The 9,959-nt window shown below is 44.3% G+C and overlaps 1 protein-coding gene across 1 annotated transcript in view; it reads right to left on the bottom strand.

The window, feature by feature from the left end:
• Nucleotides 1-662: 662 nt before the first annotated feature.
• Nucleotides 663-9,959, bottom strand: part of LOC122935526 (zinc finger protein 397-like) — a 30,713-nt gene continuing 21,416 nt past the window's right edge. The window contains exons 5-8 of the mRNA XM_044291296.1: nucleotides 5,727-5,746; nucleotides 5,306-5,485; nucleotides 4,249-4,333; nucleotides 663-889 (exon numbers count right to left, since the gene is read on the bottom strand). Coding sequence (XP_044147231.1) covers nucleotides 663-889; nucleotides 4,249-4,333; nucleotides 5,306-5,485; nucleotides 5,727-5,746 — 512 coding nt within the window. The remainder of the gene's footprint in view (nucleotides 890-4,248; nucleotides 4,334-5,305; nucleotides 5,486-5,726; nucleotides 5,747-9,959) is intronic.

The following is a 9,959-nucleotide window of genomic DNA, read 5'->3' as shown; positions in this document are numbered from 1 at the left end:
AGACACTTTCTTTCCACTATACTGTACCTGGTCTCGGCTGGGGTGAGCTTTAGGCTCAGGAAAATAACAGGATGCTCCTCCCCATTAATTTACTGAGAAAGTACAGCCCCGAGGCCTACTTCAGAGGCATCGGTCTGTACCACAAACTCCCTTTTGCAGTCAGGTGTCACCAGGCCGAGTGCAGGCTCGTGGCCACTGCCACCTCATGGATCCGCCTGCCAGCAACCATACTTAGAGGCACCAGAGTGGTAGTGTAGCCTTTTAAATCTCCATGTATGCATAACATGCCAGTAAACTCAGTGGGTCGCACCAGGATAGCCCTCACAAGGGTCACCAGACTCCCTGAGTCCAGCAGAGCCACCGCAGGAGTGACACCTCCTTCCATCTGACACAAATGTCTGTTATCGAGGGTCTCTTGGGTGCCTTACGTACAGACCCTTCTGGGATACAGAGACTGTCGGTATCCAAAATTTGTGTCCATGGGATCAGCAAGGTGGGGACAGTCGACCCTTACATGGTCTGGCTCATGACACCGCCAGCAGAATATAGGGTCCGGATTCCTATAAGGTACGTCCTAAGCGGTCTTTCTCGGCTCTTGGATTTTCTGGGTTTTATTTCCCTCCTCCCTTGTAGTTTCTCGCTAGCCCCAGTGGCTCAAACTCTCACTGATACACCCGCTGGGCCCGGACCAACACATTCACCCGCAGTCGAGCCAGGATCTCACCCTTGATGTTCTTGTAATCTGCTGCTTTCTCGTCCGGTAAATAAAAGTAGACCTGTTGCAGTCCTGATGCCGGGAACAGAACGATTACATCAGTCCACTGGTCTCGGGGTAAACCCTCCCTCTTGGCCAGTTTGGCATCGTGGACCCCCGTGATGCTCCTGCCTTCTGTAATGCCAACACGTGTTGCAGTAGCAGCTGTATCATTTCTTGCTGGTTAGCCTCCTGCTGTTGCTGGTTAGCCTGCAAGAGGGCTTTCACTACAGCCTCCATCTTGTCCAGGAATACTGGTTAAAACTTAGCTGGCTTAATCCAAAACTGTGCCCGGAAGAAAAAATATAAATTAATTCTGGTTTTGCATCGACCTCTCTGCATATGCCCTCTCCAAGCCACCAATTGTGGGAATTCATTCTGGTAGGCAGGGTGAGCAGACGCAGTACAGAGGCACAAAAAAAGTTCTTAACCAGAACTTAGTGTTTTATTCAAACTTAGCAAGTTTAACAGAACAGAAACAACTTCACATTAGTTTTAAAGAGTTTGTCTCCAGAATTACCTAAATTAAACTGGCTGACATTAGCAATGTGCTAATGTCAGCTGAACCTAACTAGCCTATTCCCAGTTTATCCATGCCCCCGTTACTCCATAAATATAACTTTTATAATATGCAAATTTTCCACCTCTGTCATCTCCCTCCAAGTCTTGATTGACAGGGTCAGGCAGCGTTCGCATCCTCCTGCCGGCCCTGAGTGCATGGAAAGATATTCTGCCTGGCGAGACATTTGTTCCTGTGGCCAAGGGGAAGCAGGTCTTGTTCTGGGCACATCGATATTACTGGTGGCTACAGTTTCTAAAGATGTTAAACATAGAAAGATAGAATGTGTCGGCAGATAAGAACCATTTGGCCCATCTAGTCTGCCCAGTATACTAAGTACTATGAATAGCCCCTGGCCCTATCTTATATGAAGGATGGCCTTATGCCTATCCCATGCATGCTTAAACTCCTCCACTGTATTTGCAGCTACCACTTCTGCAGGAAGGCTATTCCATGCATCCACTACTCTCTCAGTAAAGTAATACTTCCTGATATTACTTTTAAACCTTTGCCCCTCTAATTTAAAACGATGTCCTCTTGTAGCAGTTTTTCTTCTTTTAAATATTCTCTCCTCTTTTACCTTGTTGATTCCCTTTATGTATTTAAAAGTTTCTATCATATCCCCTCTGTCTCGTCTTTCTTCCAAGCTATACATGTTAAGGTCCTTTAATCTTTCCTGGTAAGTTTTATCCTGCAATCCATGGACCAGTTTAGTAGCTCTTCTCTGAACTCTCTCCAAAGTATCAATATCCTTCTGGAGATATGGCCTCCAGTACTGCGCACAATACTCCAAATGAGGTCTCACTAATGCGGTTTTAGACTTTGTTGACATCTGCCCTACCTGTACCCATTACAAGTCCCTGAAACAAAAACTTGTAGGACTCCTTCTTCTAGTGGCAGCATATCGCCATGCATTCTATTACCAAACTGCCTTCTTGCTCTGGCTGCGAGGTATTCTGGGTGGTGGTTGATCTATTCTTACTTCATGTCCCCACCTGGTCTCCTGTCCCATGCCAGTTAATTGGCCAAGTTATTCATGGAACACATTTTAGAGCTCCAGGGGTTGTCCCTGCACATCGTGTCAGACTTGGAAGTACAGTGCACCTCTAAGTTCTTCCCTTTTCTTTATAGTTTATGGCTGTCATTTAAGGGTTCCTCTTCTGTTACCCGTCTCCTTCACCCAGATCTGGTAAGAATCAAAAACACCCCTACTACCGGCTTCCCCTTTCATGAAGATGTTGCAGATGCAGTGCTCCATCTTTGGCTTTCCTCAAGAAACATCAGACTCAAGGTGTCTTTGTGCAAGTTAGAACCTCGCCTTATTGTACCTTTGAAGGTGTTCTTTAGGAATGAGCGAATCGAGCATCGAGTCCAAAGTCTATTCGTACCTAAACTTTTTTTAATGCTGTGCAGAGCCCATGTGCTCTGGTGAGGCAAAATTTGTTAAGTCCGAAGTCGTGCAAAACTTCAGTCAATAACTTCCGGCTTTGATTCTACAACTTTAAAAACGTTTAAAATCAGGAATCTAAAGTTGGCTTCAGTACCGAGGTACCAGCCGGTAACAAAACCGACTTCAGGTTCAGCACAGAATGTGTGTAATAAGAGTAATCTGAGCAGGAAGCACGATTGTTGTCATTTGTGATTGGCTGCAGCCGTGTGGCGAGACATACCGAATGCCGATAATTATGCAAAATGTGTTGGGATAGCTGACAATGTGTGTTATTAAAGGATTTTTGATAATGGCCGCACATTATGTGTAATACGGCAAAATATTTAAATAGTATTTTTATTGGAATAATAAAGTTAAGTTTTCATGAAAACCAACAATTAGAGGGGGAATATTTTTTTAACTACCGGATACAGTCTATAGGTGGTTACAGAGTCTCTATGTAACACCACAGATAATTGAGTACAGATAAGTACTAATTAAACAATTCCCCTTCACTGTTTGGGTGGGAAATCAAGGACACCACTGGGTTTACAATTTACGTCTAGGATCTTGATAACACGTACGCCACAGAGAAGTGATCACCTTTAAAAACCACACTGTACACACAATACAATGTCCATAAGAAGACCATTAGACAGCCGCCATCAGATATTTTGGAGCCTTATATAGAGAGATTGGTTAGAGGCTTGTGGGGTATAGCATTTAAGTCTTTAGCAGGAGGGGCAGAATGGCCAGCAAGCTGTCACTGATCACTGGGGATAGCTTTTCCTGTAATTACTCATCAGGCCAAGACATTGTGATATCTTTTAATGCTTAGTGGAGGTCCTTTTTATTTCAACTGTTCAGCCTGCCTCTGTGGTGGCTCTGCCTTAAGCTACTTTCACATCAGCGTTTTTTCCTTTCCGGTATTGAGATCAGTCATAGGATCTCAATACCGGAGGAAAATGTTTCAGTTTTGTCTCTGTTCATTGTCAATGGGAACAGAATGAAACTGAATGGAACAGAATGCTCCAGAATACATTCCGTTCAGTTTGGTTGCCTTCCCATGCCGGACAGAAAAATGCTGCAAGCTCTAGTTTTTGAGGGCATCGTGGGATGCGGAGCAAGACTGATCCGGCATGAAACAAAATGTAAGTCAATGGTACCGGATCCGAATTCTCTGACACAAAAGAAAACGGATCCGGCGCCCATTGACTTACAATGGTTTTAGTGCCAATCTGTTTTGGCCATTTTAGAGATAATACAACCGGATCCATTCATAACGGATGCAGCCGATTGTATTATCCTAACGTAAAAGTGACGTGAAAGTAGCCTTCGGGCTTTCCAATTCCCAAAAATCATTAACAATTGTGTGCTAGTTAACCTTTCAAAAGTCTGCGCCCTCCAAACTGCCACCACTACCTGACTATACAAGGAGTCATCAGTAGCCAGTGAAGGAGCAGAATCTGTGAGTCTTCTCTGCTTTATGTAGTGGTTACTACTCACCTGGGTGGTTATCTGGGGGAATGTCCTCTATGATCTGCTCATCACTCCTCACATATGTATCTTCAGCCTTAATATTGTTCAAAAGCTGTGAAACAAATATAGTAACGGTCAGCAGACAGTTGTAGAGAAGTTGTGAGGCAGAGGGTTGCCATCCAGAAAGTTTCTTTTTTCTGGACAACTTAACCCAAAATCACAAACAGCCAACATTATTTATGGACAAATTAGAAAAACCATGATGAATAATAAATATTATGAGTAATCCATGGCTATAGCTCAAAATACTGATAAGAACTCAAAAATAATCTAGTCAGGTACCACCGGCCTCAAAAACAATCACGGACACTTCTTTCTTTTTTTCATAGAGAGAGGAAAAAAGTTGCCCATTTTTACAGACTGTCCAGAAATTTCTGGACGGCTGGTAACCCTGGTGCGGCATGTCTTAGAAGACCAGCAATTATCATTTATTAGTGTGACAATCAGTGATTATATAACAGCAGGAATAATTTCACTAAAATCTCTGGAGGTCTCTTGTATAAATCCAACCTGTTGGCTCCTTTTTCTGACCAGCTGTCTCCATAGCAAGAAAACTGTGAGAAGATCAAGATGACAAGTAACGTCTATGGTCAGCTGCCATCTTTACCGTTCTCATTATACAAGGATCATAGTGCACCTTTCATGAGATCGTATCTCCATCTACCTGATCATACTGCGGAACATTATTATCCTGTGGAAGCAGTTGACTAGGACATCTCTCCGGCGTTGTTCTCTCTTCTTTAACTATAGGAAACAGATCCAGTGACTGAATTCATTCCTTACATAGAAATAATGAGAGGATGTGTGTATTTAGTCATGTCTATTACCTGGTAGATAATGATCCTCCATCGTGACGTTCTTGTACAGATCTTTGTGTCCTTCTAAATATTCAGACTCCTCCGTGGAGAAATAGATGGCGACATCCTGACACCTTATAGGAACCTGACAACAGAATGATACAGTCATCATCCAGATCCCTTCATAGCGTTACTGTATAATGTCCCAGCATTCCCAGCGATGTCACCTCTCCAGTCAGCAGCTCAATAATCTTGTTGGTGAGCTCTAGGATCTTCTCAATGTTGACTTTCTCATGTATCGGGATGGGAGGTGTCGGCCTGGATATTGGGCTCAGGATTCCTCCCCGTCCTTCAGATACCGGGGCCTGACCATGCTCACTAGAGGTCTGCTTCACTACTGTGTAGTCCTAGTTAGGGAGAAACATTAATAAAAACTATATCGATTTCCAGAGTCCCTCACCTCTCCAGTCAATTTTATCTGTTAGTAACAGAGAAGATAATGTAATGTGACATCATCAGAATCTCTCACCTCTCCAGTAAGCCGGAGGAGGATCTCTAGGGTGAGATTTATTATTCTCTCTGCCATCTTGTCCTTGCTTTGATGGGTCAATCAGGATAGCGATCTTATATAGGAGATATCCACTCAACAGATCCTATGTTGTAGGAACCTGCATGGAAAAAAAGATGAAAAATCATACAAAATCCCACGTAAAATACAAATACACCTACACGTTATTATCTCATCATGTTGCTCTATATTTTAGGTCAAAGCCTGTCACACTTTCATCTTACCTCTATAGTCAGTTACAGGTCAGAGCGGTAATCCCAGTATAAAGCTGTAATCTGGTAGATCACTTCATAGATCTAGAGCTCAGACTGCCCTCGTCCTATCAGGTGGGATCTCAAGATTTAAACCAATATACAGTTCGACTTGAAGCTATTACAAAATACACTCTTCAACATTGTTATTGCAGCACTAAGATGGAAAAGTCGTGGAATTATGGAAATTACAGGATGTAGCTAAAAAATGTTCAGTCTGGCTTTAATGTCCCTGCCACGACCATGATTGGAGCCAGGCACTTGAAACTTTGATGAGATGCAAATCTTAGCGACTCCTGCTACTTCCTTGCTTTGCATAACCTTATGTCTTGTCCTTCTTAATGTTGCAATTTCAATGTTGAGGAACGTATAAAGAAGTCAAGGTACAAACTTCAACCGTCTTTATTCAGTTAAGAAAACAGGGAAGCCGTCAACTAAAGGCATCTCACCACTCCAGGACAATCCCTGCGATTGAGACGGACGCTCGCGCTCCTCTATAAACTACAGAAACACATTTCAGATTAAATGTATCTGTAATAAAACCTACTTCTTTTAGACCAAAAACTGAGACGAGAAGCTCGTTCTTCCATGGAAGAAGTTTCCTCAGAGCCTTAAAGCTGAATAGACTTCTCAACTAAATCATAGATTCCATTCCTACATGAGAATCCACAGGCAGCGTTCTAGTCATTTCAGTTTCACCACAGGCTGCACTGGCAATTCTATAAACGACATATTGGTGAGAGTTCCTGTCAGGCTGCTCAGCCATGATGACATATCATAGGCAGGATCGTACCATTGCCATCTATTGTAGAGCAGTGCAGTGTATAGTGAGGCCCTGCTTCCTCACCCCCCTAGGCAGCTCTGCAAGTGGAGCCATCCAGTCCTCCTCACATTCTAGGACACATTTTACTCCATACCATTAGGATCCTAAAGATGGGCGACTTCTCCTCGGACAATACCGCTCTGTCATCGGTCGGTTAAAACAATCATCCATTGTTAAATTTCAACCAACAAATGTTCTTTTTGGTGAAAATCATCCATTTTGATCAATTTTAGATTAATGTGTACAACCACCTGTACTCTGACCCTAATAACCCCCACAGGAGACCGCACAGAACATGGAGAAAAGGTCCCACAGCCCAAGACACAGGACACTTACCTAAATGCTGGTTTACAGGACCTTTCATGATGTCATGACCATGTGATCCTGTGTGGGAGGAGTCAGGCTCCAGGCTCTGTGGTAGAGGTAAAGGACCTGCGATTATGTCATATTCATGTGATCACGTGTAGGAGGAGTAAAAGATCACATGACCAGCTGCTGCTGTGGTGGTTGTGATTGGCGCTGGATGACCTGAGCTTCATGGGTCCCATCAGGATGTAACTGCAATGGGGAGAGTTACCCAACTGGTGTAAAGGAAAACTGGCTTAGTTCCCCATAGCAACCAATCCGATTCTTCATTTCATCTGCCAAATAAGCTCTGAAAAATGAAAGGTGGAATCAACGTGTATGTAGCAAAGCTGTCTCTGTGATCTTGTGTGGTAGGAGTCAGACTCCAGGCTCTGCCGCTCGAGTAGGTAAAGGACCTGTGATGATGTCAAGTCCATGTGATCCTGTGTGGGAGGAGTCAGAGATCACATGACCAGTTACCACTGTGCTGGATGACCTGAGATTTATGATAAATCTCCTCCAACCTGTATGTAGCAGAGCTGTCTCTGTGTGATGTGTATGTAGCAGAGCTGTGTCTGTGTGATGTGTATGTAGCAGAGCTGTCTCTGTGTGATGTGTATGTAGCAGAGCTGTATCTGTGTGATGTGTATGTAGCAGAGCCGTCTCTGTGTGATGTGTATGTAGTAGAGCCGTATCTGTGTGATGTGTGTGTGTAGCAGAGCTGTTTCTGTGTGATGTGTATGTAGCAGAGCTGTCTCTGTGTGATGTGTATGCAGCAGAGCTGTCTCTGTGTGATATGTATGTAGCAGAGCTGTCTGTGTGATGTGTATGTAGCAGAGCTGTCAGTGTGAGGTGTATGCAGCAGAGCTGTCTCTGTGTGATGTGTATGTAGTAGAGCTGTCTCTGAGTGATGTGTATGCAGCAGAGCTGTCTCTGTGTGATGTGTATGCAGCAGAGCTGTCTCTGTGTGATGTGTATGTAGTAGAGCTGTCTCTGTGTGATGTGTATGTAGCAGAGCTGTCTCTGTGTGATGTGTATGTAGCAGAGCTGTCTCTGTGTGATGTGTATATAGCAGAGCTGTCTCTGAGTGATGTGTATGCAGCAGAGCTGTCTGTGTGATGTGTATGTAGCAGAGCTGTATCTGTGTGATGTGTATGTAGCAGAGCTGTCTCTGTGTGATGTGTATATAGCAGAGCTGTCTCTGAGTGATGTGTATGCAGCAGAGCTGTCTGTGTGATGTGTATGTAGCAGAGCTGTCCCTGTGTGATGTGTATGTAGCAGAGCTGTCTCTGTGTGATGTGTATGTAGCAGAGCTGTCTCTGTGTGATGTGTATATAGCAGAGCTGTCTCTGAGTGATGTGTATGCAGCAGAGCTGTCTCTGTGTGATGTGTATGTAGCAGAGCTGTATCTGTGTGATGTGTATGTAGCAGAGCTGTCTCTGTGTGATGTGTATGCAGCAGAGCTGTCTGTGTGTTGTGTATGCAGCAGAGCTGTCTCTGTGTGATGTGTATGTAGCAGAGCTGTCTCCGTGATCTATATGCACCTAGCCTTTCTGCTGCCTGAGGCGAAAATTTAAAAAGCACACATACCTCTTATATCCAGTGACGTCTCCTTTGATGAAGATCTCCTGCAGACCAGACCACCGTTTTTCAGCCATTGATCGTCTCTGCAGTTTGACAAAAAAAATCTTAGTTTACTACTTTTCCATCATCCTCCCATCTTCTGGACAAAACATCCTACCACCCCCAATACTGTGCCGCTGTGCTCCCCAATACTATACTGCAGAAACAGATAAACCCCCTGATAATACTAGTACCACACAGATAGTGCCCCCTTCAGTAATTATTGGCACACACTGCCCTAAAATAACTGTGCCGAGCAAATAGTGCCCCTGACACTAAGGCCCCTTCCACACGGGCGAGTTTTCCATGCGGATAAATGAGTTGAACCCCCGCATTGAATCCGGACCCATTCACTTCAATGGGGCTGTGTACATGATCAATGTTTTTCACGCATCACTTGTGTGTTGCGCGAAAATCGCAGCATGTTCTATATTCTGCGTTTTTCACGCAACGCAGGCCCCATAGAAATGAATGGGGCTGCGTGAAAATCGCATTGTATCCGCAAGCAGGTGCAGGTGCGATGCGATTTTCATAGATAGTTGCTAAGAAGACGAGGGATGAGCGACCCGGGACCCCGATTACTTTATTATTTTCCATTAGAACATGGTTAGAATGGAAAATAATAGCATTCTGAATACAGAATGCAAAGTCAAATGTCAATTGAGGGTTAAAAAAATAAGAAAAACTTTACTCACCTCATCCACTTGATCGCGCATCCGGGATCCTCTTCTTTGTTCTTCTTGAAGGACCTGCAAAAGGACCTTCGCTGACATCACGTGGGGAGCGCGGTGACGTCAGCGCAGGTCCTGCTGAATGAAGAGGACCTTCTATCTCCAATCAGCAGGACCTGCGCTGACGTCACCGTCATAATGGAAAATAATACAATCTACAGAACACCAAACCTGCACTTCAGCGAAGAAGTCCGGGTTCGGGTCTGGGTACCACATTCAGTTTCTCACAAAACGCATTGCACTCACACAAAAACTGAACAACGGAACGCAATTGCAGTCAAAACTGACTGAAATTGCGTGCCTACTCGCGCGGCCCCGCGACACCCGTGTGAAAGAGGTCTAATAGTGTAAACATAACGTCCCCCAAAAATAACTGTGTAAGCTGATACTGTGCCAAGGTGCCCCCACAGTAATAGTGCTCCCAAAAGTCCCACTAATAGTAATAATTCTCTGCTAGAGCACACATGGTAGTAATAGTGCTCCTACAGTGCCCCCAACATGCCCCCACTGTGCCCCAGAAGTAATAATGCTCACAGTAGT

The sequence above is a fragment of the Bufo gargarizans genome, chromosome 4, assembly GCF_014858855.1.
Source record: "Bufo gargarizans isolate SCDJY-AF-19 chromosome 4, ASM1485885v1, whole genome shotgun sequence".
NCBI classification, from domain to species: domain Eukaryota; kingdom Metazoa; phylum Chordata; class Amphibia; order Anura; family Bufonidae; genus Bufo; species Bufo gargarizans.
The sequence above is the reverse complement of the archived record's forward strand: the minus strand, read 5'-3'. Positions and strand labels throughout refer to the sequence as shown.